At 46.6% G+C, this 25,945-nt stretch overlaps 14 protein-coding genes across 14 annotated transcripts; 10 read left to right on the top strand and 4 right to left on the bottom strand.

Moving 5' to 3' along the window:
• Nucleotides 1-414: 414 nt before the first annotated feature.
• On the top strand, nt 415-1,092 carry COCCADRAFT_29000 (uncharacterized protein; the record flags this gene model as incomplete). Its single annotated transcript, XM_007717464.1, has 2 exons — nt 415-580; nt 659-1,092. 2 exons carry the CDS (start codon nt 415-417, stop codon nt 1,090-1,092), a joined length of 600 nt encoding a protein of 199 aa, XP_007715654.1.
• Nucleotides 1,093-1,296: 204 nt separating this feature from the next.
• Nucleotides 1,297-2,018, bottom strand: COCCADRAFT_39684 (uncharacterized protein; the record flags this gene model as incomplete). Its single annotated transcript, XM_007717482.1, has 2 exons — nt 1,297-1,655; nt 1,739-2,018. 2 exons carry the CDS (start codon nt 2,016-2,018, stop codon nt 1,297-1,299), a joined length of 639 nt encoding a protein of 212 aa, XP_007715672.1.
• Nucleotides 2,019-4,203: 2,185 nt separating this feature from the next.
• COCCADRAFT_104936 (uncharacterized protein) lies at nt 4,204-5,707 on the top strand (the record flags this gene model as incomplete). Its single annotated transcript, XM_007717481.1, has 2 exons — nt 4,204-4,509; nt 4,574-5,707. 2 exons carry the CDS (start codon nt 4,204-4,206, stop codon nt 5,705-5,707), a joined length of 1,440 nt encoding a protein of 479 aa, XP_007715671.1.
• A 900-nt stretch (nt 5,708-6,607) lies between these two features.
• Nucleotides 6,608-8,161, top strand: COCCADRAFT_7853 (glycoside hydrolase family 10 protein; the record flags this gene model as incomplete). Its single annotated transcript, XM_007717461.1, has 1 exon — nt 6,608-8,161. One exon carries the CDS (start codon nt 6,608-6,610, stop codon nt 8,159-8,161), a length of 1,554 nt encoding a protein of 517 aa, XP_007715651.1.
• Nucleotides 8,162-9,486: 1,325 nt separating this feature from the next.
• Nucleotides 9,487-10,791, top strand: COCCADRAFT_104935 (uncharacterized protein; the record flags this gene model as incomplete). The annotated part of the gene is made up of 1 exon (XM_007717480.1): nt 9,487-10,791. One exon carries the CDS (start codon nt 9,487-9,489, stop codon nt 10,789-10,791), a length of 1,305 nt encoding a protein of 434 aa, XP_007715670.1.
• Nucleotides 10,792-11,195: 404 nt separating this feature from the next.
• On the bottom strand, nt 11,196-13,222 carry COCCADRAFT_39680 (uncharacterized protein; the record flags this gene model as incomplete). Its single annotated transcript, XM_007717479.1, has 5 exons — nt 11,196-11,525; nt 11,646-11,977; nt 12,025-12,187; nt 12,235-12,882; nt 12,947-13,222. 5 exons carry the CDS (start codon nt 13,220-13,222, stop codon nt 11,196-11,198), a joined length of 1,749 nt encoding a protein of 582 aa, XP_007715669.1.
• A 288-nt stretch (nt 13,223-13,510) lies between these two features.
• COCCADRAFT_78911 (uncharacterized protein) lies at nt 13,511-14,049 on the top strand (the record flags this gene model as incomplete). The annotated part of the gene is made up of 2 exons (XM_007717478.1): nt 13,511-13,607; nt 13,661-14,049. Coding segments are annotated over 2 exons (486 nt in total), but the record flags the coding sequence as incomplete, so codon positions are not given.
• A 519-nt stretch (nt 14,050-14,568) lies between these two features.
• Nucleotides 14,569-15,330, top strand: COCCADRAFT_104930 (uncharacterized protein; the record flags this gene model as incomplete). The annotated part of the gene is made up of 3 exons (XM_007717477.1): nt 14,569-14,619; nt 14,667-14,685; nt 14,735-15,330. 3 exons carry the CDS (start codon nt 14,569-14,571, stop codon nt 15,328-15,330), a joined length of 666 nt encoding a protein of 221 aa, XP_007715667.1.
• A 929-nt stretch (nt 15,331-16,259) lies between these two features.
• On the top strand, nt 16,260-17,785 carry COCCADRAFT_104929 (uncharacterized protein; the record flags this gene model as incomplete). The annotated part of the gene is made up of 5 exons (XM_007717476.1): nt 16,260-16,471; nt 16,523-16,720; nt 16,776-17,525; nt 17,575-17,657; nt 17,703-17,785. 5 exons carry the CDS (start codon nt 16,260-16,262, stop codon nt 17,783-17,785), a joined length of 1,326 nt encoding a protein of 441 aa, XP_007715666.1.
• A 298-nt stretch (nt 17,786-18,083) lies between these two features.
• Nucleotides 18,084-19,599, top strand: COCCADRAFT_39676 (uncharacterized protein; the record flags this gene model as incomplete). The annotated part of the gene is made up of 2 exons (XM_007717475.1): nt 18,084-18,411; nt 18,461-19,599. The coding sequence occupies 2 exons, from the start codon at nt 18,084-18,086 to the stop codon at nt 19,597-19,599; spliced, it is 1,467 nt and encodes a 488-aa protein (XP_007715665.1).
• Nucleotides 19,600-20,058: 459 nt separating this feature from the next.
• Nucleotides 20,059-21,652, top strand: COCCADRAFT_104927 (uncharacterized protein; the record flags this gene model as incomplete). The annotated part of the gene is made up of 3 exons (XM_007717474.1): nt 20,059-20,304; nt 20,361-21,245; nt 21,296-21,652. The coding sequence occupies 3 exons, from the start codon at nt 20,059-20,061 to the stop codon at nt 21,650-21,652; spliced, it is 1,488 nt and encodes a 495-aa protein (XP_007715664.1).
• Nucleotides 21,653-22,273: 621 nt separating this feature from the next.
• COCCADRAFT_54701 (uncharacterized protein) lies at nt 22,274-22,879 on the top strand (the record flags this gene model as incomplete). Its single annotated transcript, XM_007717473.2, has 2 exons — nt 22,274-22,604; nt 22,653-22,879. Coding segments are annotated over 2 exons (558 nt in total), but the record flags the coding sequence as incomplete, so codon positions are not given.
• A 329-nt stretch (nt 22,880-23,208) lies between these two features.
• COCCADRAFT_104982 (uncharacterized protein) lies at nt 23,209-24,552 on the bottom strand (the record flags this gene model as incomplete). The annotated part of the gene is made up of 1 exon (XM_007717472.1): nt 23,209-24,552. One exon carries the CDS (start codon nt 24,550-24,552, stop codon nt 23,209-23,211), a length of 1,344 nt encoding a protein of 447 aa, XP_007715662.1.
• Nucleotides 24,553-24,732, bottom strand: COCCADRAFT_47362 (uncharacterized protein; the record flags this gene model as incomplete). The annotated part of the gene is made up of 1 exon (XM_007717471.1): nt 24,553-24,732. A coding segment is annotated over one exon (180 nt), but the record flags the coding sequence as incomplete, so codon positions are not given.
• Between the last annotated feature and the right edge of the window lie 1,213 nt (nt 24,733-25,945).

Raw genomic sequence — 25,945 nt, 5'->3', positions numbered from 1 at the left:
CACAAGTCTACAAGTAATATAGACGAGTGCAGCTTCATATCGCACGCATGGCAACCATGCCTGGTTCGTTGCTGTCTCCGAGGCGGCGATACAGGAGCTGAACGAAAGCCAGCAGCTACTACCAACGATTGGCCATCTTGTCTCGAGCTTGTTGTATGTGGTTCCCAATCAGCTGCCTTGCTCTGCATTGCGCAGGGGGCAGGTGATTGATGCTAGTACAGAACTATCTTGAGACTAAAAGTATGTAGCGTTGCACCACCTGAGGTTCTAGGTCGCATACTCGCAGTCCGTGGCAACATATAAGTCATGTATGCCCATGATCTGACAATGTGAACATTATCTTTGTGCATCTTGTAGCAACTTTGACTTTCAGTTGACTGCATTTTGATTTCGTTTACCTTGAAGCAACCCACCATGAAGTGTACATTGGCTACCCTTGTGCTTGCGGCCGTCGCAGCTGCTGCACCAACATACCAAGCCCCAGATTCCTTCCAGATCAAAAGCGTCGTATCTGGCGGCTCAGGATGTCCTCAAGGTAGCATCGACATTGATTGGACTGAGCAAGGCATTCTACCCATCTGTACGTTCTCTCCCATGTCATCCTTTCCCCCTAACACTCCTTCTTTGGGTATGCATGCTGACCCACAAACCTCAATAGACTTCAACAAACAGTTCACGGCACGCGTAGGCAGCGGCAAAGGTCCCGAAGAGTCACGAAAGAACTGCCAAATCAATCTCGGTCTCGAGTTCAGCCCTGGCTTCTCCTTCGCCGTTTTCAGCGCCGACTACTCTGGCTGGGGCGAGCTTGACTCTGGCGTCACGGGCGTTGTAAAGTCAACCTATTACTTTTCCGGCGAGCAAGACCAAACCTCATCAGCGCTCGTCATCGCCGGTCCATTCAACGGCAAATACTACAAGCAGGATAACGTGCCGGCGGTAGTGTGGTCACCCTGTGGCCAGGACGCCTTGTTCAACATTAACAGCGAGGTTGTCTTGACGCCATTTGCTACGCCTGCTAATGGCGTGCTTGCTGCAACCAAGGAGTCTGGAAGGTTTACGTCCAAGTTGTACTTTCAGTGGAAGAAGTGCTGAGCTCGGTATACTGTCATCATGGGAGTTGACGGACTGGTATTTTGTTATGCTTCGTAGAACATGGTTGTCTTCTGTTCCAAAGCCTTGTCATGTAAAATGTATCACTCAAATGAAAACGATGTTTTATTGCACATTCATCTAGGTGCTCCGAATCATCGGGCGTGGTACCATGCGATGCTTCATCGCCTCTCCACTGTCTTTCCATCACCTGCTCACCTCTCTCTCTTGACTCCTCCTCCCTTTCGCAGCTGACCTCACTCTGCCCAACACATCCTGCTCCCACTGCTCACGATCCCGCCTTGCCTGCTCCTCCTTTTGTTTCTCCTCATCCCTCAATCGCTTCCTCACTTCCATCAGCGCTTTCCCTAGTAGGTTCTCGCCCCAAAATTCGCGATTTAGCATGGCATCTGCCTGCTTGAATCCAATGCCCCACACGCAGTCGAACGGACTCGTCTCGACCAGCTCGCATTCACCCGTTGCAAGCAGCATATGCCGCAAGCGCTCTGCATGTCGGCTAATAGTAAACTTATAATATGATGCCTGCACAACAACGTCGAATTTATCTATTTCAGTATCCATCCGATGGTTAGTTCTCTCTCATGACGACAAAGAAAAAAGTGCGATACTGGGAAACGGGAAAACGTACGCTTGTCCCATACTGCCTGATCGAAGCCCTGCACCTTGCGCCCCAGTCCCTTGTGCTTGCGTGGATCGGTTGTTCGCAGCATTTTTTGTGCCGTGTCATTGTCGTTGAAAAGCAGCGCTTTTTGAATCATCATATACATTTCGCATGTCGCATACGTAGTGCCTGAGACGGTGAAGGGAGAGGCGTACCATTGGCAGAGGTAGCCATTACTTTCACCATGTTTCCAGAAGAAAATGGGTTCAGAAGAGCATGGGGGGTCGGTTGGTGCTAGTTCTGACATTTTTCTTCTTCTTCTTCTTCTTCTTCTTCTTCTTCTTCTTCTTCTTCTTCTTCTTCTTCTCCTCCTCTCTTCTTCTGCCAGATGGGAACCGTGCTATGTGGACTAAGGCGGGTGTTGTTCAAGATGTTGTTTGGAGTACTCGAGGACAAGATACAGGTTGAGCATGTGAAGTCGCGCCGAAGTCGCAGGGAAGTCTCCATCTAATATAGATACGTCGGTTGAGATGTGACTCAAATATCTGGAGTCTTTTGTTTGGTTGTTGTTATGCTTTGAGCACTAGGACCAGTTTTGTACCGTGCGTCAAAGCCAGTTACGCCCTTTTTTGTTTTATGCACTTCGTTTACCAGACTTTCTACAGTTTCGAGTTGGGACAGCCTTGCTATCTAAATCGGATTTGGCTTCTGATCTAGGGTGATTTTACAACTTACCATACAGTAATAAACCATCCTCTCCCAGCCTTGATATATTACAACCCAAAGGGTAAGATTTCATGTTCGGTATTTAAAGCCCTGATATCTGGATGCGAGGGGGGACCGTGTTTCTCTCAGGGCCCGAGTTGGTGAGTCATTTAGCGAAAGGGCGCAAGGCAGTCAACGGATCGACTACATGTGAGGGCTTGCGATTTTGCATGTTCATTATTACAATCATCAAGCGCGAGCTTCTGTTCACAGTTGAAATGCAAAACGTGTGGATGCGTATGCAATCAGGGCCATAGGGCTAATATGAACACAGCTCCGTAAGGTGCCATCGAGTCACCAGATGGAAAGACATATTCAAGCACGTGACTATGGCTATAGTTACTGTCATAGCCGATGGCTCCGGAGCATGAAAAGAAGCTGCATTCTGCTTGCATATGAAAACGTATCGGAGCTTTCGCAGCGCCAGATTTCCCTCGATATATACTTTGTCATGCTTGTATATTCTATCATGCAAAAAACAAGTTCCATGGGTACTGCCACCAAACCTGACTCGAAACACGCGACAGTTTTTATAGCCAGACTAGCCGGCTCTAGGTAACGAGCAACTCTCTGGGCCCGAGCTTACCAACGTACTACTGCAAAATCACCCAGATGACAAATGGCATGCGCCCAAGGACGCCCGGCAGCTGCTGACACCTGCTTGGTACTATGTACACTTGCACAGTGATGTCTTTGGACAAGACCTCGCTCATCTGAAACCATATTGTCAACAATCTACTCGCCTTGGTTGCCTGTGCTGTGATACACGTTGTTCCACAACTTCGAGAGCGTGGAGCCCGCCAAGGGCGAAGCCCCATCCGGTCGCAACGGTAACCCTATCAACGTGCATTTGTCAGGCGACAGCCGCGGCTCGAAGCACAGAGTTGAGACCATGTAGTGGTAGTAGGTGTGTGGCCAGTCTGAAAACGGTGCAGGGTACAGTAGTAGGGTAGCAAAGAATTTCGTCCGTACTACACTAAACCTGATCGCGCTTCATCAACCGCTCATCAACACGCTGCTGGCAGAGATGCGGAATGCATGACTCGCCACCAGAGACAGATAGTCCACTTTTGCAGACCGCTGAAAGCACGCCCGGCGGGGCAAAGATACTCTTAGGACCAAGGAGAGATGGACAAGCCTCTTGGCAGGGTTGCCTCTATGTAGTAGTTTTGTACATACACACGCCTCAGCAATGGCGATGGCGATGTGGGTGGGTTTCGTCCTGTGGCCGGCCAGCAGCACATATTTGTCAGAATCTCGAGAACAGGCCCGAATGCGGCAGCGCGAATGGAAAGAATCGATATATACGGGCCTCGGCAGATGGCGAGGGGTGATCGTGGTGGTGCAGAAGGGTTAAGACTGCTGGATGGAGGTGAAAGAGGGCGGACAGCTGGTGAGGGGCAGGTGGGATGATGCAAGCATGCAAGCCTAGACTGGTACTCGCCCCGCGATTCTGCGGCTGCAAGTGGGGCGGCAGCGTCGCAAGGTCACTGCCAAGCTAACGCGAAAACCGCCAAACCCACCACGATTCTCCACCAGCTGCCGAACCACTTACCGAGGACAGATGCCAGACCAGAGGCCGAGTCTACGCGGCCGCAAGGTCAAGGCCATGTGCTGGTCCAATGTAGACTTTAAGTACCAGCCTTGAGCCCCTCACGGCCACCGCCTTATCCTCTACATTCCCGCCCGTATACCCCATCCCAAAAAGTCCTTGTTCAGCGGCCACAATGTCTCCAGGCAAGGTTTCCACGCTCGATTTCGAAAAGTTCTACAATATTGTCGACGGCCAGCAGCGCAGCTCCGACCAGATTCACCACGGCATCAATCCCGCCACAGGCCAGGAGCTGTGGGACGTGCCCATTGCCAGCGAGAAGGATCTCGACGACGCTGTTGCCTCGGCCAAGAAGGCCTTTCCAGCATGGAGGGATATGCCCGTTGAGGAGAGGAAAGCCTTGCTGGCCAAGGTCACGGAATCCTTCCAACAGCACAACGACGAGTTTGTCAACCTGCTGTGTAAGGAGTCCGGAAAGCCGGTACGTACTTGAATAGACGAGCATGCTACTGTCTTTGGTTAGCACTGTGCTGATAACGAGATAGAGGAAGTGGGCTGCCTTTGAAGTTGGTGGCGTCGCGGCTTTCATGGGCCATCACCTTACGCTCGATGTGCCCACTGAGAAGCTCGAGGATGACGAGAAGACCGTCTACACCGAGTACTCGCCGCTTGGTGTCTGCGCTGCCATCTGTCCTTGGAACTTTCCCTTGATCTTGATGGTCGGAAAGGTTGCGCCCGCGCTCCTGACAGGAAACTGCATGATTGTCAAACCATCGCCCTTTACACCCTACACTGCTCTGAAATATGTTGAGCTTGCCCAAGAGATTCTTCCATCAGGCGTTCTCCAAGTGGTTGGCGGCAACAATGAACTCGGTGTCCAGATGTGTCTGCATCCTGATATCGCCAAGATCAGCTTTACCGGATCTACCGCTACTGGAAAGAAGGTCATGGAGACATGCGCAAAGACTCTCAAGCGTGTCACGCTCGAGCTCGGAGGAAACGATGCATCCATCATCCTGCCCGATGTGGATATCAAAAAGGTCGCACCAGAGGTTGTCATGGGTGCTTTCCAGAACTCTGGCCAAGTTTGCGTTGCCACGAAGCGAATCTACATCCACGAATCCATCTACAAGGAGTTCCTCCAAGAGATGGTCAACTTTACCAAGCAAATCAAGGTGGGAAGCCCAGATGACGGCGACAACATGCTGGGACCTGTTCAGAACCAAATGCAATACGAGCGCGTCAAGGGCTTCTTCGAGGACAGCAAGTCCAAGGGCTACAATTTCGCCGTTGGCGAGCCCGATGTCGCTGCTAGCAAGGGATTCTTCATCACGCCCACTATCATCGACAACCCGCCAAACGACTCTCGTATTATTCAGGAAGAGCCATTCGGCCCTATCGTTCCTACACAGCCATGGTCAGATCTGGAAGAGGTGATTGCGCGGGCCAACAACACAAATACTGGCCTTGGCGCCTGCGTGTGGGGTAAGGACGTGGAAAAGGCAAGCAAAATTGCACGACGCTTGGAAGCGGGTTCCGTGTTTGTCAATTCGTTCGAGAAGCCCACGCCCCAGGCTCTGTTTGGCGGCCACAAGGAGTCTGGCATTGGTGGCGAGTGGGGAAAGACAGGTCTGCTCGCATACTGCAACCCTCATGTGATTCATGTATACAAGTCGTAGAAGGGCAAACCTTAATCAGTGGTGCGAGGCACGTCTTAGATTGAATGTAAGCATCAGTTGACAAGAGTCAAAAGCTTAACGGCATCCAGCTTGCACGCAATTTCTGTGCCGAGTCCAGGGAAGGTGGATGAAGCATTTCATAACCGGCCCCGAACCCCCAAACGCCATGCAGGTCCTGCGCTTAGATGACACCTTGTCCGTATTGGGTTTAGTGTCTCATTTACATGAGACTCGGCTGCTGCTTCGCAACCGGGAAGGACTAAAGTAAGTAAGCAGACGCACAGGCATCGTGTCCAACCTCAGACTTTGACAATGCAACGACGCGCTCGCACACCACCTGCTTGCACAATGTCCCCTTGGCGCCATAAAGAGCTCTGATTTTCATCTCTACCATTTTTTTCCTCTCTGCAAAAGAGACTTCTCCACCTCTTGCCCTCATCACTCCCTCATGCCGCAGTCTCCAACGCAGCAGATAGCGCTATCGAGCGCTATCAAGCGCTTGCCGGTCTCGAGCGGGACGCATGGATCGCTGAAATGACTTCCCAGGATGGGTGGCGTTTCTACGGGTTTCATGAAACAACGTAAGGAACCACTGACCAAATTCCACCGACCCACTCCATGCTTGTTCCACCGAACACGGGATGTCACTCCATCTAAGTAATGTGGAAAAGGTATAAGATGCAGAGTCAACCTGCCCTATATTCGCTCAGAACTATTCTCCTGCATTCTCATCCCACACTCTCTATCTTTATTTGGAAGCGTGCTTCCGCGACCTTCTTTTCCTTGAGTTTGTTGAAATAGCATAGGAGCGAGCTCCTATCCTCTCCTTTCTTTTCACTTCCAACACGCCATTGCAACAACTCTCTTCTCCAATCGAAACACAAACTACATACAGCAACAATGCACTTCCGCGATGCATCCATCTACATGGCCGTCGTTGGCTTGACCTCGACGACGGCTCTCGCTGCCGTGGCTCCCTTTGGCCAGTGCGGCGGCGTCAACTACAAGGGCGACAGTGCCTGCGCTTCTGGCTCGCACTGCGTCAAGTACAACGACTGGTACAGTCAGTGTATTCCCGGTGGAGAATCTGCTGCTCCATCGCCCAGCTTGCCCAGCAAAGCCCCTGCTATGGAGCCTAACGGTACCGCACCTGTCGCCACCCCTGCTTCATCGCCTACTGAAGACGAGTCCTGCGATGCTGATGAGGAGGGCGGCGATGCTAACACGGACGCAAAAGAAGGGGACGACGAGTCCTGCGATGCCGACGAGGAGGGTGGCGATGCCGACACTGCGGGAAATGAAGGTGATGATGAGTCTTGTGAAGCTGATGACGAACCTGTTCCATCGCCATCTGCAGCTGCTAACACTGGTGGCAACACTGGTGTCAAGCCCGCTGTTTCTCCTTCTCCTTCTCCCTCTTCAGCTGCTGGCTCTGGTGGCAACTCTGGTGTTAAACCCACTCCTTCCCCGTCTCCGGCTACCGGCTCTGGCGGAAACACTCCTGCTCCCAACGTTGCTGGCAGCGGCCGCAACGGCGCCAAATGTAGTCTTGATGCTGCCTTCAAGGCCAAAGGCAAGAAATATGTTGGTGTTGCCACTGATCAATACACTCTCAGCGCGGGCAAGAACAAGGAGATCATTGTCGACAACTTTGGCTGCGTCACTCCTGAGAACAGCATGAAGTGGGATGCCACTGAGCGTAGCGAGGGACAATTCACTCTCGATGGTGCTAATGCCCTTGTCTCCTTCGCCACTGGAAACGGCAAACTCATCCGCGGTCACACTACCGTCTGGTACTCTCAGTTGGCTTCATGGGTCACTCAGATCCGTGACAAGGCCAAGCTCGAAGAGGTCATGGTTAACCACATCAAGAAACTCGTTGGTACTTATGCCGGCAAGATCTACGCCTGGGATGTTGTAAACGAAATCTTTGACGAGCAAGGTGGCTTCCGATCCAGTGTCTTCTACAACGTCCTCGGTGAAGGCTTCGTCTCTACCGCTTTCCACGCTGCCCACCAAGCCGATCCCCTCGCCAAGCGTTACATTAACGACTACAACCTTGACGGCGCAAACTACGCCAAGACAAAGGGTATGATTACCCACGTAAAGAAATGGATTGCCGACGGTGTTCCTATTGACGGCATCGGCTCCCAGTCCCACCTCAGCTCCCCAGGCACCCTTTTCCCCATCTCTGGTGTCCCTGCTGCTTTGCAGGCTCTTTGCGAAGCCGCTCCCGAGTGCGCGGTAACTGAGTTGGATATCAACCACGGTAAGCCCGCTGATTGGGTCACCGTCTTCGACGCTTGTGCCGATATCAAGAACTGTGTCGGTGTCACTGTTTGGGGTGTTTCTGACACCAACTCTTGGATCGGTGCTGCCGGTGGACCTCTCCTGTTTGACGGGTCCTTCACGGCCAAACCGTCTTACAACGAGCTTTGCTCCGCTCTCGCTTAAGCCGTGGAGCTTTCTGTCTCTGGGGCTTTTCATAGGCTTTCGGCATTTGGTGTAAATAAACTTCTTTTCTCTGTCAACTTCGTATTTATTAACACATTTTTTTTGAATATAAAACCTTGTGCAACCGATCTGAAGCTACTGTCTTTGCTTGAGAATGTCATGTACAACGTGAAACTTGGATACTGAAGAGATCATGTAGATTTGCAAGGACGATTAGGATGGCGCCCATGACTATGAAGATGAAAACTCCAGAAAGTCAGCCTCGAATGCTTAATAATCTGACAGTATTGGAGGAGTCGAAAACGAAACATTGCCATTATTGCATCATCCCTGGATATAATCCCTTCTTGGCTACCTACGTGCTGAAGTTGTACTTTCTAAGTAACTATGTATGTTCCTACCACAATTCCGGGTAGAGTATGCCATTTATCAGATCACCGTTGTAGATCATCTCTCCGGGTAAAACAAAGTTTATCGACAAGTGTCATTTTAAGTCTGCACTGTAACAGTGCTGTTTTCATGATCTTTATCCCACCACCCAACAGGCAGGCTACACAAGACTTTACTTACTGGTTTTGATTCGGGTGAGGCAATCATGTTATTTACGAGTGCTGTTTGGTCGTTAGTAGAGCTGATACAGCCTTGTATTAACCTCATCCAGGTTTCGATAGGTGGTTTGGCTTTGACCGACTCCGTATTTGGATCGAGATTGTCACCCGCTTCCTCCTTACGGTGCGGGGCAATGAACGAAAAGAACTAAAAAACTGCTTAACACACAAAGATGCTTTCTCGGAAAATAGGATATGATTGATTGTGATCTTAACCTTCTACATGATCCATGTAGAGGACCATATCGCACATGGCAACCCGTCTTCTGGCTTGGCTTTCTTTGTTAATCATTCCCGGTGACGCCAACCATCTATGTATGGAATCCTGGAATCAGTTGAATGACTGTTCATTTGATGTGCAACACTAAACCAGGGTCGCATTCCTCGGATATGCTTTCTTTGTTACCCTAGATCATTTCTGGGCTGCACTTCCTCGTAGGGGTGGATCCTTTCAGGCGCTTACCTGTGAACAAGAGTTTGCCTGTAGCTCATTTGAATTTAGCGGATATGATCCAATTACGTGCTGACAGGTCATGGTTGTACAACTCGGAATATAACGTACCGAAGATGGAGGGGCAACGCCGGAGGGGTAAGGCCGGGGTACCTTTATACCGATACCCATCATCACATTTTCCAAGATGTAGGAATTACAGACCTGAATCTTGATACAGCATACAATTGATTTGATATTCGATCTAACGATCTTTTACTACTAGGATGATGACGGACACGAAGAAACAGAAGAAATACGCTTTGATCGGGACAGGCGGCCGCTCCTCATTCTTCTACACTGCAATAGCAACAACATACAAGACAACCTCTGCCATTGTAGCCTTATGCGACACGAACCAAACAAGGCTCGACTATGCAAACTCCCAGCTTCAGTCCCTCGGACACGTCCAAGTGCCTACATTCATAGCACAAGACTTTGACCGCATGATCCATGAGACGCAGCCCGACGAAGTCATCATCACAACTATTGACCGCACACACAACAAGTACATTGTCCGCGCGCTTGAACTCGGCTGCAACGTTATAACGGAGAAGCCCATGACCATCGATGCGCCGCGGTGCCGGGAAATCTTCGATGCCGTCGAGCGCACTGGCCGAAAAGTACGAGTAACATTCAATTACCGATACGCACCGCACAACACCAAAGTATGGGAGCTACTACGCAACGGTGCCATCGGAACCGTAACCAGCATTCACTTTGAATGGATGCTAAATACCTCTCACGGCGCTGACTACTTCCGGCGCTGGCACCGCGATAAGCGAAACTCGGGAGGGCTGCTGGTGCACAAGTCGACCCACCACTTCGACCTGGTAAATTTCTGGCTGCAGTCGCGCCCTGAAACTGTGTATGCGCAAGGCGACCTGCGCTTCTATGGGCGCGAAAACGCAGAAGCCAGAGGCACGACCGCGTTTTACGCTCGCGCTCACGGAAGCAAGGTAGCCGCCGCTGATCCTTTTGCGCTGCATATGGAGCAAAATGAAAAGCTGCGCCACATGTACCTGGATGCCGAGCACGAAGATGCGTACTACAGAGATCAGTCGGTGTTTGGAGACGGCATCAGCATTGAAGATACAATGTCGTTGTTGGTACGGTACCACAGCGGTGCGGTGCTTACATACTCGCTCACGGCGTATGCGCCGTGGGAAGGATTCCGAGTCTCGTTCAACGGAACAGGTGGGCGTCTGGAAATGGAGGTTGTAGAGAATAGCTATGTGAATAGCGGGGGTGCCCAGTCTCTTGAGGGCAGCCTTGAGACGAGAAGCATCACGCTGAGAAAGCTATTCGAGAAGCCTGTCGACGTGGAGATTCCAGACAGTGTCGGAGCCCATGGGGGTGGCGATGAAGTGTTGCTGGCTGATTTGTTTGGGGAAGGGGGTGCGGAGATTGATGGGGATATGAGGGCTGCGAGCCATGTGGATGGCGCTTTGAGTATACTCACTGGTATATGTGGGAATAAAAGTATGGCAACGGGACAGGTCGTGAGAGTCAGTGATGTTTTTGACCTATGATTATGGTTAGTTGGGAATACACAAATGCTTTCAGGCATCGCAGCTGGGGTTGGGGTGTAACATCTCACATTGTGACAACCAAAGCTGCAAGTGCAGAAATTGCATGCTCATAGAAGACCAGAGAAAGTACAACTAGAATTTGTGCTTTGTGCATTCGTGTGTTGGCATGTAATGCATTTCTCCCTAATGAATCTCATCCTAGAATATCTTATTGGTGTAACCAGGGCCCAGCACTGACATCCAGCGCAATGAGCACTTTATTTTTAACACGTCCCGAACTGGGTTTTGCGAAATCGTCTATCTGGCCCAGCAATCTTCTTATAAGTCAGGGTGTAGAGGATATCGAATGTTTGCACAGCATCGGACAACACTCAATCTATTGAAAATCTGTATTCGATGGATAATTATAGCCTTGGCCCTTCATGCCTACGCAAGCCTTTCTCCCATTCTTTAACCACATTTCTGAGGATTTTCCCTGTTCCACTCTTTGGGATTTCGTCAACAAACGCTATATCTTTCAACCACTTATACCGAGCCTTCTCTTCTTGAACATGTAATTTAAGTATCTCCCCGAGGCTTACATCATCTATCCCCCGGCAATATCCTGCTTTCACTACATAGGCTTTGGGTGCCTCTCCAGTCCGCAGATCTGGAACAGGTATAACGCACACATCTGCAACTGCAATATGTGCTAAAAGGTGAGATTCTATCTCGGAAGGTGCTACTTGAAAACCCTGGTACGGTTATTATGACATGGATACTTGTAGGCTGGATAGAAATCAAGAGGCAATGATTTGCAACGAACAGAAGGGTACGATAGTGATCTTGCTAGAAGCAGGAACATTTGTACTCACATTAACCTTGATCAACTCCTTCAAACGATCAGTGATCCATAAGTGTTCATTCTTGCCTTGCTCACTAAGCCTGAACATTGCCTCATCCCCAGTTCTCAGCCATCCATCTGCGAGAAATGTTTCCTTACTAGCTTGATTGTTCTGGAAATATCCAAGAGAAGTAATAGAAGGGGAGCGCAGATAGAGCTCTCCAGGTGTATCTAGAGTTGTTATCTCGGTTCCATCAGGAGTAAGTAGTTTCGCTTCGTATCCACTGATTAAAGATCCAGACGAGCCAGGCGAAATGTCGTTCTCAACACTATTGGTTACAACAACACATGACTCCGTAAGACCTAGCAGTGTCAATAGGTATGTAAATATATGCCACAGTTGAACATACCGTAAGCCTGACGAATCTTCCACTGTGGGAAAGCCTGCTCCAGCGCCAGCGCCATCTCTTTACCTAAGGGCGCTGCAGCTGTGAAGACGGCAGATATCGTACTGACGTCATACTTACTGACCAGTGCAGGAGATTGCAGGAGATTGAGAATGATGGGAGGAACCTGCAAGCATTAGCATGTTCTTCGGAGCCTCCAGTTCCATCGCCTACCAAATAAAGTATGCTAACTCTGAACATTTCAATAGCTTGCAAAAAGCCGTTGATTTCGTATTTTGGCATTATGACACATTGATCACCTCGATAGAGGCTAGTATGGGCGATTGCAACCAACGCATAGATGTGACTCAGCGGTAGAACGCAAATGCCGATATCCAACTCTGTCTTGTGTGCTGAATGTAGCCTTTCCTTTCGTATACTACGCTCCGTGGCGTGCATCTGGATGATATTGGAAATTACATTATAGTGAGAAATGAGAACGCCTTTGGGCGTTCCAGATGTGCCGCTCGAGTAGCAAAGGAACGCTACTTGCGATTTTGCTTGGCCGGGTGACCACGCCATGGGCTGTAGTGGAGGAAGGCTCTGACCTTCGGCAGCCAATCTCGACGCTGTTTTGAAGTAGCATGAACCATTGTTTCGTTGGTCAGTTGCTACCTCTAGCAAAAATATGTGCCGACGTGGGATTCCAACAATATCTGCAGCTTTTATTGCAGTAGATAACAGCGAAGCACAAGTGAAAAGCGCTTTTGCACCAGCGGAGCGTAGTTGGGAAGTGAGCTCCTCAGCGGTACTCATGGCATTGACCGGAGTGACAATGCCGTTCAGACGCTGCACCGCCCATGCTACGGGAAGAGTATCAATCTGAGAAATTTTACCACTTTAGTATCAGTTTTCCGGTTCACACCCATGTCGGGGGGCTTCTTACACTATTGAAAGCGAAAACCCCCACTACTTTTTCCCACTGCGTTCCGGAGTTTACCTCCCATTCAAGGCTCTTTAGGAGACCTTTTGCGATTAGTGTCGTCCGTTGGCTAACTTCGTGTACATTGTATCCTCTTCCCGAGATCCCACAAACAAACGGTCGATGAGATTGAGATAGCTTATGACGCCCATACTTTTCTTGTAGTAGGAAGTCAAAAATCGAAGTCGAGTCTGGTATCAAAGGCATTTGGGGAACCCATTTTGGAGGATGAAAAACCATTGTGAATAGTCTTTTCGACGATGCAGCTACTTACTGGGACCCCAGCTGGAAAACCTTTTTAATAAAGCTGGACTGTCTTTTACCTTTTGAAAGAGCCGGAGTCCGGGAGAGATACCAATTTACTAGTCTACAGATCAAAAGGTATAACATCGATTCCCGAAAAAAGCCTTGATTGATCAATCTTGTCGAGCAACACTCACCACTCTTGGTAACTCTTGTGCATTCAATACAATGTCACTCATCACAAGGATATTCTTCAACCTATTGCCACTGTTTGTGGTTGCTCAAACCCCGCCCGAATTCTCGCCTCCGTGCACAAAATCACTCGATGTGACTTATTCGAACAATCAGCATGTCCGTCCCGGTCAAAGTTTGCGTCAAAGTGGTCTGACATCCCCATGAACCTTGAAGACGCTGCTAATAGAATGCAAACAACAGATGTTATAAAACAGCCCGTCTTGAAACCCACACATCTTCAACCAGATACCAATTATATCGTTTTCTTGATTGACCCTGACGTTGTCCACAATTACAACGCCACAACCATTCTCCATTGGTACCAACCAAACTGTCACGTATCTCAATCTACTGGAGATTTCGTAATACCCACAAACGATGGTGCCCAATATGTTGGCTCGCAACCTCCCCAGGGAGAAAAGCATCGTTATGTATTTCTGCTTTTCGAACAGCCTCTGAAATACATTTTCCCGCAATGTTTCGAAAATGTATTTCCCGTCTCTGTAGCTGCGAGGTCTGGGTTTGACATTACATACTTTATGGAAATTGCCGGGCTCGGAAGCCCCGTTGCGGGGAATTGGTTTTCTGTCGATAGGCCTGGCGAGGCTAGCACGACCAGAATCATTACCACAACAAGTCTTAGTCGGGCCCCATGTAAGGCAACACAGGAAGTTGGGCACTTGTGACAATATAAAGATCAATTAAATCTTAACTCCGTATCGCGTGTCCTATAGACGGTCGAATATGATTGTTCCCTGAGCAGATTTACATGGATTGAGTTACGAGCTTTGGTTCAACAAGTACTAAGTAGGAGTCGTCAAATCGAGTTTCACATCCAACCGATAGTTAATACTATTAACACTACCTCTCGCTTATTCTGGATCATCAAAATCCACCCGGTGACTTATTCCTGTGAAGTCCGGAGATATCAACTGCAACATCGATAAATCAATCAATAAATGATATGTTCACTGTTTGGCTATTCATTTCTTCTATTTAGACTAGAAGAAATCACTCGTCTAGATACAAACATCAGATCTTGCACTTTAATTGTGCCTATACCAATTATTTCACAAAAATAGTAGAACAAAGTATCATTCCCCACGAACATGCCGCCATTAAGAGTGCTTTGCCTGCATGGTGCAGGGACAAATACAAAGGTTGTCCAATAAAAAATCCCAGCGAGATTTTACTAACAGAAGTTTAGATCCTTCAGTTCCAACTTCGTAATGCCTCCCTGCCTTCGAGCGATCCTATTCTAACCATTTCACTAAGGTTCTTTGATTCGTGATCTGGAATCAGATCATACTGCAACTTTCCACTTTACCGAAGGGAATATTGACTCTGGCCCTGGGCCTAACGTCGAGAACTTTTTCGAAGGCCCATACTATTCCTACTACAACTGGCCGCGGTCATCAGAAGATGACGGCATTACTGTAGAAGAAGCATACGATCAAATTTTGGACGTCATTGAGACAGAAGGGCCTTTCGATGCAGTGATCGGTTTTTCGCATGGCGGCACACTCGCATGTGGGTTTCTCGCGCAGTGGTCAACGCGCCACCCATACGAAGCGCCACCATTCAAATGCGCAATATTCTTCAACAGCTTACCTCCGTTTGTGGTCAGTGGGAATGGAGACTTCATTTTTGAGAAACATCTCAAGGGTAGGCTAACCATTCCCACGCTCCATGTAGTTGGGAGAAGAGACTTCATTTACGAGCATTCTCTCAAGCTACACCAGATCTGTGGGGATAAGAATGCAACCTTGATGCTACATGATAGAGGACATGAGATACCCCAAGAGCCAAAATTCGTAGCAAAGATTGCGGCTGCGATCAGGAGATTGAGTCGAGAAATCATGTTCCAATAGCATAAACCAGGATAAAGTGGGGACTCTAGTTCGAGGATTCGGAAATATCATTCGCGCTGTTTCTCGGAGATTGTATACTGTATTTCCACGCCATCTACTGTCTCGTGAAATTACTCGTATAATCTCACAAATTTCTTCATAAAGAGGTTTACTTCACTCATGAAATGATAGCAGATGAAACCTATTTGAAAGAATCCTGAGTTTAGCTATGTATATAATGGCCAGCTGGGTGAAATGCCGTTGATATAGATATTTTCATTATGAATTTTGTTCGTGACTCGATCCGAGTGATAATGGGTGCAACAGTATTCCGTTTCAATCCCGTTCGCATGTCAAACACTGTCCTGGTGTTAGGGCTGTTAATAATCTAACTAACGCCGGCGGTTTAGAATATACCGGTGAGTTATTGCTACAAATTCCTAACTCCCTGCCGATTTAATGCCGCGAACACAAATCTACGTTCCACAGATTTATCAATCGCTCCTAAGTAAATATTATGTATGAAATGAGGAGGGGTATTGAAGACTTTGGTCGCATGGGGGGTATATAATGCGACATGATCTATAATAGCAGATCTAATGATATAGGAATCTTCAGAGTCAAGCATGTTGTAAAGCAGTAGGCATATGTCATATGTTAAGCTACTAGTGTGGCACAATTTCCTACCACTTTGTACATATTCAATTGCCTTGGGAGTAGAGTAACGCGGATTTTCTTTATGGTCTCATTACATAATTCGAGAGAAGGAGTCCGGTTTCCGGGCTATTCAGCGAACTAAATGCCCTTCAAATCGATGTTAGACATTTTAGCAATGAAGATTATATGTATCAATGATTCTTGATTTATACATGAGGCTTGCCTTGACTTTGTAGCCTTAAATTTTAAATAACAACTTCTTCGGATATCATCTCTGAGCCGCAATTTTCAAGATGTCCAACGGCTTCCTTTTAGTGAAGGACTCCCGCACTACTCTAGAATATAGAGTCCCGATACAGCGGAATTCCGTCCTTGCAACAGCGTTCAAAGATATCAAAGCTCCCTCATCTAGTGGGAATAGAGCAGACAAAGTAGGCAGCGGTCTGAGAGTGCATGACCCCGGGCTTCTGAACACAACAGTGGTGGAAACAGGTGTGAGTTTTGCGTAAGAAAAATTCCACGCCACTCTTATCATCCAGGAACTAAGAGCTTCTAGAGATGGAGAAAGAGATTTACTTCTTTTCAGGGGTTACAGTCTGGAGCAGCTATGGCAGAGCGACTATGAAGATATGTTGCATTTAATGGTGTGGGCGAAATACCCAACACCCGTGCAGAAGGAATCTTTACGCAGGCTATTGATAGCAGCTATGCTAGAGGTCCCAAAAAATGTTTTCGAAATAGTATCAGCTTTCCCGTAAGTAACAGGAATTTTGTTTCATATGGTCGAGAAACTAATATGATGTTGCAAGATCGTCGTCCCCTCCCATGCCGATGGTCGTGGCTGGTTTGGCGGCATATCTGGGAAGTAATCCCGCTATGATTCCAGCGTCCAGCGGCGGAAACATCTACCAAGGCAATATCGAAAAAACTGATGAAGCAATTATCAACACGATTGCTGCATATGCAGTTATCGTAGGGATGGCTGCCTGTCATCGGAAAGGAATTGAATTCACGGCTCCTTCATTGGATTACAGTTTCGTTGAAAATCTATTTCACATGTCCGGCATGGTTGACGATCTAACAGGACGACCAGATGCGATGAAAGTGTCATGCTTTCGGCGGTTCGCAGCATTGAATATGGATCACGGGATGGCACTAGCTGTATTCTCCACAATGGTCACAGCGTCGTCGCTCACAGACCCTGTATCTTGCCTTATTGCTTCATTAGCAGCGGCATATGGTCCTCTACATTTCGGTGCGACTGAGGCTGCGCATCTCAGCCTCCGTAGTATCGGAGACAAATCAAAAGTCCCCGAGTTTATCTCGGAGGTAAAGCAAGGCAAACGAAAACTATTTGGATATGGGCATCGCACTTACAAAGGCACCGATCCACGTGTAAGGCCTATCAAGGAGCTCATTGAAGACTCGGGTGCAAACTCAGATCGTTTAATCGAGATTGCAAGGGAAATTGAAAGACTCGCTTCTAACGATGACTACTTCACATCAAGGGGCCTTCATCCGAATGCTGATTTCTATGGGAATTTTGTTTTTACTGCCGTGTGAGTTGCCAGAAAGTTTATGCGATAGTCCGCTAACGATACTTTCAAGTGGTTTTCAGTCCGATTTCATTCCTATAGCTATGATTTCTCAACGGCTCATCGGGATAATGGCGCACTGGCGTGAGGCGATGGGTAAGTCTAACAATCATTCTAACTGCCAGCTTTTAACAAAGACAGTGCGGGGAATAAAACTTTTCCGTCCGTCCCATATTTACACGGGGGACACTGAGCCAGTTTATACTGCCAGTGCAAAGTTATGACATGTTAATTAACTGTTCGAGGACGATCTTATTGTCACAGGCAAGGCATGGTGCAAAGGGTGATCTCGGTGGAATCGATGTGATGAGCTAATCAACCCGGGATCAAAAACATCCCCGGATACATCTAACGAATCCACGTCACGTACTATTGCTAATGATAGTACTAGATAGTGGCAATACAAAAATGCCGGAGAATCATCCAATCTGCATTTGAAGACACTTATACAAATATGCTTTCCGGTCATGCTCCTGCGCACATCTTCCTCGTGTATAGCAACTCTCTAAAAGTGATCTCACGATGTCTTCGACACCTTATGATCAGGTCATCATTGATATCAAGAACTACGTATTTCATTATCACATTGATGATGAGAACGCCTTCGTGTGCGCGCGGATGGCGCTCCTCGATGCCATGGGTTGCGCTATCGAAACGATCTCTTCGAGTGAAGAATGTGGCAAATTGCTGGGGCCATTTGACTCAACTACAGTCAATCAAAATGGCTTCAGGTTGCCTGGTACTTCATATTTACTCGACCCATTGAAAGGCGCTTTCGACATGGCAACGATTATTCGATATCTGGATCATAACGATGCGATCGCGGGGGCGGATTGGGGCCACCCTTCTGGTGAGGACGATACTTTTAGGTTCTTTCTCGCATACTTACAATCACCCAGATAACTTGGGTGCTATCCTAGCCGTGGCAGATTGGCAGAGCCATCGCATTGCAAAGGGTGATATCGTCCATACTGGTCCTACACTAGACATGCGCACTCTTCTTACAGCCATGATCAAGGCTTATGAAATCCAAGGGTGCTTTCTTTTACAGAATGCTTTCAACAAGCATGGCTTAGACCACGTCATTCTGGTCAAGTTAGCATCTACTGCTGTAGTTGCATGGCTTCTAGGCCTCACTGAAGAAGAAACAATGGCTGCAATATCTCACGTATGGATGGATGGCCACCCTCTCCGCACTTACCGCCATGGAACAAACACTATACCTCGTAAGGGCTGGGCCGCTGGCGATGCCTGTATGAGGGCGGTGCAGCTTGTTCTTTTTGCGCAAGCAGGCCAGCCCGGATCTAAGACGGTACTCACTGAACCGAGATGGGGATTCTACGATACTCTGTTCAGGGGCCAGCCGTTTCAATTTCCAATACCATACAATAGCTGGGTCATCAGAAATATAATCTTCAAAGTCATGCCGGTCGAGGGTCATGGTATCGCAGCTGTACAAGCAGCTCTGCAACATAGTAACCTCATGCGAACCCAAGGCCATTCCCCGGATAAGCACATCAAGAGAGTCGACATACGAACGACAGCCGCAGCTATCCTTATCATTGACAAACAAGGACATCTGCATAATGCTGCTGATAGGGACCATTGTATGCAATACATGGTTGCTTTGGCTTTACTCAAGGGTGCAGCTCCAGAGAGTAACGATTACAAGAGCAACAGCCCTTGGGCGTATGATGAGCGGCTTTCGGGGCTCCGGTCTAAGATTTATTTGAAAGAGGACAAAAATCTTACCAAAGACTATTTGAATCTGAATAAGAAAAGTCTTGCATCTGGAGTAACAATCACGTTTACCGACGATACCGTTTCTGAAGAAATCTTTGTCGAGTTTCCTGTCGGCCATGTCCGAAGTGCCGACACAACGAAGATGGTTCAAGAGAAATTCATGAAGAATATGAAGCTACAATTCTCCAGAGAGAATATCGAGCGAGTAATCAAGGCTGCGGAAATACCCGACATGATGATTTCAGACTTCTTGAGTCTTTTCGCTAAAGGCCGACACAGTGAGCAGAAGTTATAATGCTTGACGAAAAATCGGGGATGAAAGACTGAAAGAGGTGAAGCTTCAACATACCTTTGAAATAGCAAAATTCATGTCAATGCGCCGGAAACTGAGTTGTAGACCCTTTCTAGATTGCTTCTCTTGAAGTTTCCTCTTGTTTGACTTGCACGGTGTCTTCTTCCTGACAACAGTAGACAACCCTTCTCCATTGATTCAGTTACTGGGAGACTTAGTCTTTATTCTCTAATACCGTGTACCAATAAACAATTTCCGGATGGATTTTTGGATTCCCTGTCTATAAAGGTCCGGAGCTAGGAAAAAAGCTGGCTTTATTCATCCATGAAATTCTATAATTAGGTTTAAAAATCTACAAGATTCAAAAAATAGCTTCGTTCATTCCAATACTTGCTTGTAGCAGTCATTACATATTCGAAATCTTTGAGACGCTAAGAGAAAGCTATTGTTAAAAGTATCGCCATGACAGCTAATTCCAACATTGAAGGGCAAGCGACGGAGACTACTGCTCTCCTCAACCGAAAGTCTACACAGGCGCGCTACTCCGTGTTTACCACCACTCAAAAAAGAATTTTGATCTCCACAGCCTCTTTGGCCTCAACACTCTCTCCTTTATCAGCAAATATCTATTACCCAGTGCTGAATTCGATGGCAAAAGATCTCCACGTCAGCCACACAATGATGAACTTCACCATTATGGGTTATATGGTACGTTGTGTGCATGGCAATGATATAAAATTGAGAACTAACTTTGTATGTTTAAGTTATTACAAGCTTTTGCGCCGACTATTGCTGGCTCCATCGCTGATGTCATTGGCCGTCGGCCTGTATACATATTTTGCTTCCTCATCTATATCGCTTCAGATGTAGCTCTCGCTCTACAGAGAACTTTTCCTGCTCTTGTTATTCTTCGAGCTGTTCAAAGTTCCGGCAGTAGCCCAATGGTAGCTCTTGCCAGTGCTGTTGCGGCAGATATAGTAACTTCTGCTGAAAGAGGCATGTATCTTGGGATCGCGTCACTTGGCTCTGCACTCGCTCCCTCCCTAGGACCAATTATTGGCGGCATACTTAGCCATTGGTTTGGTTGGCCATCTATATTCTGGTTTCTAGCAATCGTGGCTACGTTATTCTTTGTGCCATTCTTGCTATTCTTTCCGGAAACTTGCAGAACGATTGTCAAAGATGGATCCGTACAGCCACTGGGGTTCAATCGGACAATATATCAATGGATGAAGCGGAGCCCACAACAGCTTAGTAGAGAAGACCAACCACAAAGAGATTTGACGTACTTAGGAAAAGCGGGTATCAGCCTGCCCGATCCTCTTGTCACCCTGCGAGTTGTGTTTCAGTTCCCCACAGGAATCATCATGCTGGGTAATGGCATTCTTTTCGCGAGCTACTACGCTGTCATGTCTAGTGTTCCATCACAGTTCGAAATCTTATATGGATTCAACGACCTCCAAATCGGTTTAGCCTTTATACCCGCAGGACTAGGAACCCTATTCAGTGCTTTCACGAATGGTATACTTGTCGACTGGAACTACCGACGTGTAGAAGCAGCCCTGGAAGAGAGAGGTGATAACGAGCGAAACACCAAAGACAAATTTCCTTTCGAAAAGACGCGTCTGCACATAGCTTTGCCCATGATGGTAAGAACCCTCCTCTAGCTGCGTAGTGTTCTATAATTAACGGGCAAAAGATCTTAGCAGCTATAGCTATCAGTGTCTATGGTTGGGTTATTCTTTTCCGCACCCCAATTTGGGCTCCTTTGGCTTTGCTGTTTTTGATCGCCTTTTCGGTTACTGGGGCCTACAATGTAATGAACATATTGGTCGTCGATCTCAATTATTCAAAGCCTGCAACGGCTATGGCGGCTAATAACTTAGTAAGGTGTACACTCGGTGCGGCTGCCACAGTTCTCATTCACCCCTTGCTCGACTGGGTCGGCAGAGGATGGAGCTTTACGTGTGTTGCTGGCGCTATCATAGTAGCCACCCCACTACTCCTAGTGTCTTACAGGTGGGGACTTGCATGGAGAACATTCTCAAATAGATAAAGCGTCTAGTATGTGCTACCCCATCTTGGTATGAGCTTAGCAATGCATTCCCATCAGGATTGCACATATTCGTTCACCTCTCGAAGCAGAGCACTCAATCAACTGTCACATAAACTCTGCACATAACTCCGAATAGTTGAAAGTATCTTCGCTTGATCTTCCTGGATACTATAATTCATATAAATGGTAACGGGGTCTCGATGTGTACGATTTTGCCGGTACTTTAATCTCTCCGGACCTTTTAGATACTGCGTGACTTTTCCCAATGCTTACATAAGCTCTCCACTGCATGAGTGAGAATAGGTTAACTGTGCTGGGTTTGATTACCATTTTGACTTTTTCTAGTTGACAAAGGAATCTTTCTCGGAGCTAATCGCTAGTCTAGCTGTAGACCTATGCATGTGGAAGACCACCGAGCGTGCATGCAGCATGGTCCAACATATCTGCAATCCCATTCATAGTGCATTGCAACGTTTCGCCACTATCTACACATTGACATTTGAACCGCTTGTCCTCTTTATCGTTCTCTCTGACATGCATCCTTCTGCCTCATGGTCACTTTGTGTCCTGCTTGCTGCCACCTTACAAGTGACCGCAGCATCACCGCCAATCGCACCACAAGACGGATTCTTTTTTGGCAATCCCTCCTTGGACTGCGAATTTGTTTCCCAGCCTCGAATCTACTCTATATTTTCCTCCCTCGAGACCGATGTTACCAACTTAATCAATCACATTTCGCCAGATGTTGATTTCACCGTAGTTGGTCATCAGCCTTTAGCGGGACACTATCATGACTTGAAACATTTCTATGTCAATGCGCTGTACCGACTCAACAACTGCATAAGACTAAAGTATCCCAACGAGTACCGTATCGAGCTTCAGTACATAACAGGTGGTTGCGATCAAAATTGGAGTGTTCAGGAGGTTTTGTTTAGTGGACGGGCAAATAATGGTATGTAATTCTGACGGAGTGTCAAAGTCTGAAGCTTACTTCAAATAGGTGAGAATTGGTCAATGGTGAATGTTTGGATCACTCAGTGGGAACATAATAAAATGGTCAAGGTTCGAACTTACGTCGACGCAGCGCGGGTAACAGAATTGCTTCACGATAATGAAGTGTGGTCCAACTCAACGACACGTTCAGACCATATGGCATTTCTTCCAGGTCCACGAGGAATGCCTCAGACATCGGCGCTAGAGTCTCTTATAGAGAAAATGGGATACTAGTTATATGCAAGTACAAGACGCACACCACAACACCAATACAAAGCATTTCAAACGTCCGGTAAAGCATGTAGAGAAACTTGAGGGCAGTGACTAGCGCTATCAGAACACACCGCAGTCAAATTTGAGACGTTATTTATACTTGCATTCCTCATGACAAAACTTTCGGTACCCCCATTGACTGCATTTTCATTTGCACTACTCGTTTTCTAGTTATCGCTACGCCTACTAAACCAAGTGACTATAATCGAAATGCGCAAAATCTGATCGCATGTGCAGAGCTTGTACGATTGACTGATGACTCTATGCATATCCGAAATTCTAAATTACATCTACACGTTCCATAATTCCACTCTTCCAACCAACCTTCTCAACTTTAGACTGGTCTCAGCTAACATCACTCGAACTACCTGAGATCTAGAGTTCACAATCGTTCCGAGCGTCATCTTTTGCAGATCCTCCAGTACACTTGCCCAATTTTCCAATCGCTTCTGGAGCAGCTTTTTGATGAAAATGTTTTTCTCCAGTGAAATTTCATAACCACCAACGAGCAAAGAACAGTCTTCCGCCGACTCTAGGATATCTTTTTTCCCGACATTGGAAAGTTCATCAAATGGGAATAGTATAGAAGCTCTCTTATCAGGGAACTTGTTTGTCAATTGATGCAGCGGAGAGAGCCGCCGTGCGGGAATACTAGGTGATTTATTCTTAAGTTTTGATTCCAGTACCCCGATGCCGCGGTCGACAAGCAACACTTGAAGAAGATGTTGACTTGGTTGTGTTCCGGTACAAGAAGAGCAATCCAGCATCTTCTTACTATGGGCAAAGATGTCCTTGTTCATTTGGAGGGCTGTGTCAAGTTTCATTGCGTTCGTGTGATGAATAGCATCATCTAGTTGGAGGAGCAAACGCAGTATCAGTTTGTAACATTCACAGCCTGAAAAATCTGGTCTGATCGGCTCAAGAGCTTGAAAGCCTATTTGGTTTACTGGTGATAGCGGGAGTTGGCGGAATAACTCTGGAGTCGCGGGGTCTAGGATAGGAGCTCGATGGTCTCTGAAGAGCGTTATATCTGTTGTTGGGCGAACAGAAAATGCTTCTGTATTCGAGGGATGATTAAGATCCGGTGAATCATTCAAGATGCTGAAAGCATCCTGCGGTTTGTTGTTCGTCCACATGGATGATCGATCGCCAAGATCACTGCAAGCTTCGGCTAAAGGCTGTTGATCTTGTAGATCGTGTAGATCGATTTCTTGTGCTGCAAGCCCACTACCATATATGTCGTTGAGCGGGCTATCCAAGCTGCCGAGTGTCCCGTATGAGCTCGATAACCCAACATTTGATAATTGATCCATGGCAAACATGTTGTCGTACATAGCAGTAGTCGATATGTTGAATGAATACTCAGATGTTGAGACCGGGTCGCTATCCACTGTGGGTATTGTGGTTTCAGATGAGTAGGCCCTTGGAGATGGAGTCGTAGATGTTGATCCGTTCCGTCCTTTGGAGCTTGATATCTGCTGCACATCATCTGCTGAATGTGCATTATCTTGATCGGCCGGCTGTGTCGGAGCATTTTGATTCTCTGTTTGTGGCCTGTCATCATCCTCAATAGAGGCTTCCCTTTGCTCTACCCTTGCCTTCCTTGCTGTTCCTGATTTCCGAGGTCGGCCCATGCGCTTTGAAACGCCATACACGCATTCAATCTTGTATACTTGGCAACGAACACATTGAGGAATATTACGGCTGCATCGAATTCTGGCAGCAATGCAAGCATCGCACGTTGCGCGGAGTTTCGAGCGCTTCTTAGCCTCTATAGGCGTATCGTTCGCAGAGTTGGGGGGCTGAAAGTCCATTGATGCACGAAGTGTTTTGCACTCGAAAAAGATAGTTCTTGCAAGTAGCTGCTATGATAGATACACTCTAAGTTCTGTGGACAGATATGATCTTCCATTGCGATAGACAGTGACAAGCCTTAAGTTCTTTAGCAATTGCTTATGTGCCTAAAGGTCCGATTGCGTGCTGAGAGTTGTTTCCCGTTGAGGGCAAAAGATAAGGTATGTAACTCAATTGCTAGGATCCATGCCGTCGCGTCGGACCGAACCGAATAGTTTATATGATGAACTAGGTCTTAGTTCGATTCTCGGCATAGCCCGATGGTCCGCGAACGGATGGTTTATACTTTAGCTTGATACCACCAGGGCGGTATCTATATGCTCAAAAGAGTATTTTATATTAATTTTATATTCTTGATTCTATAAATAAGGATATCTTGTTACTATGGTCTCACTTCTACTATTTCTTAAATACTATCTTACTACTTAACCTCTTTATAGTTTTTCTTTATATGTTACTTTTAATATATTACAATTTATAATTAAATAATTATTTAATTATGCTAACGATATATTGAATCTATTAGATATTTGTTATAGATTATAATAATGCTAAAACTATCTATCTATAGTATATATATTAACTAACTAGCTAGAGTATATAGTTAGTTTATATTATATCTCTTATCAAAGGGTCTAAACTACATATCTTAATAGTTTTATAAGTTAAGATACTCTATTAAAACTCTACTCTCTACGATCTATATTCCAAATACCTTCTACTAACTGTAAAGTGTACTAAGTTAATTATATAATATTATAAAATACTTACGATCACTAAAATATAATAATAGAGAAGTAAAATAGTGTAGTTAGTATATTATATAGTAGTTATACTATGACTAAAGTTATAGCTATCTTTTTATACATACTCTCTGATATTACCTCTCTCTATTAAAATTTTAATAATATGTTAATAATAGTAGATAAATCTTACAGTAGCTAGCAATAGATACTTTTAAGATATTTAATAAAAATAATCTTTTATAAAGTATACTATTTACTTAAAATTATATATAAAGAGGTACTATAATCTATAACTATAATAATATTCAACAGTATATATTTATCTACTTTTTGTAACGGCGCAGGCAAGACTACTCGGATGAGTATCGGCGGTAGTGTCACTCAGAGGCATATGGGAGTGCGTGGGACATCGAACGAGCCTTGATTC

The sequence above is a fragment of the Bipolaris zeicola genome (assembly GCF_000523435.1).
Source record: "Bipolaris zeicola 26-R-13 unplaced genomic scaffold scaffold_181, whole genome shotgun sequence".
Classification (NCBI taxonomy): domain Eukaryota; kingdom Fungi; phylum Ascomycota; class Dothideomycetes; order Pleosporales; family Pleosporaceae; genus Bipolaris; species Bipolaris zeicola.
Note: the sequence above shows the minus strand (reverse complement) of the source record. Positions and strands in the feature narration are given on the sequence as shown.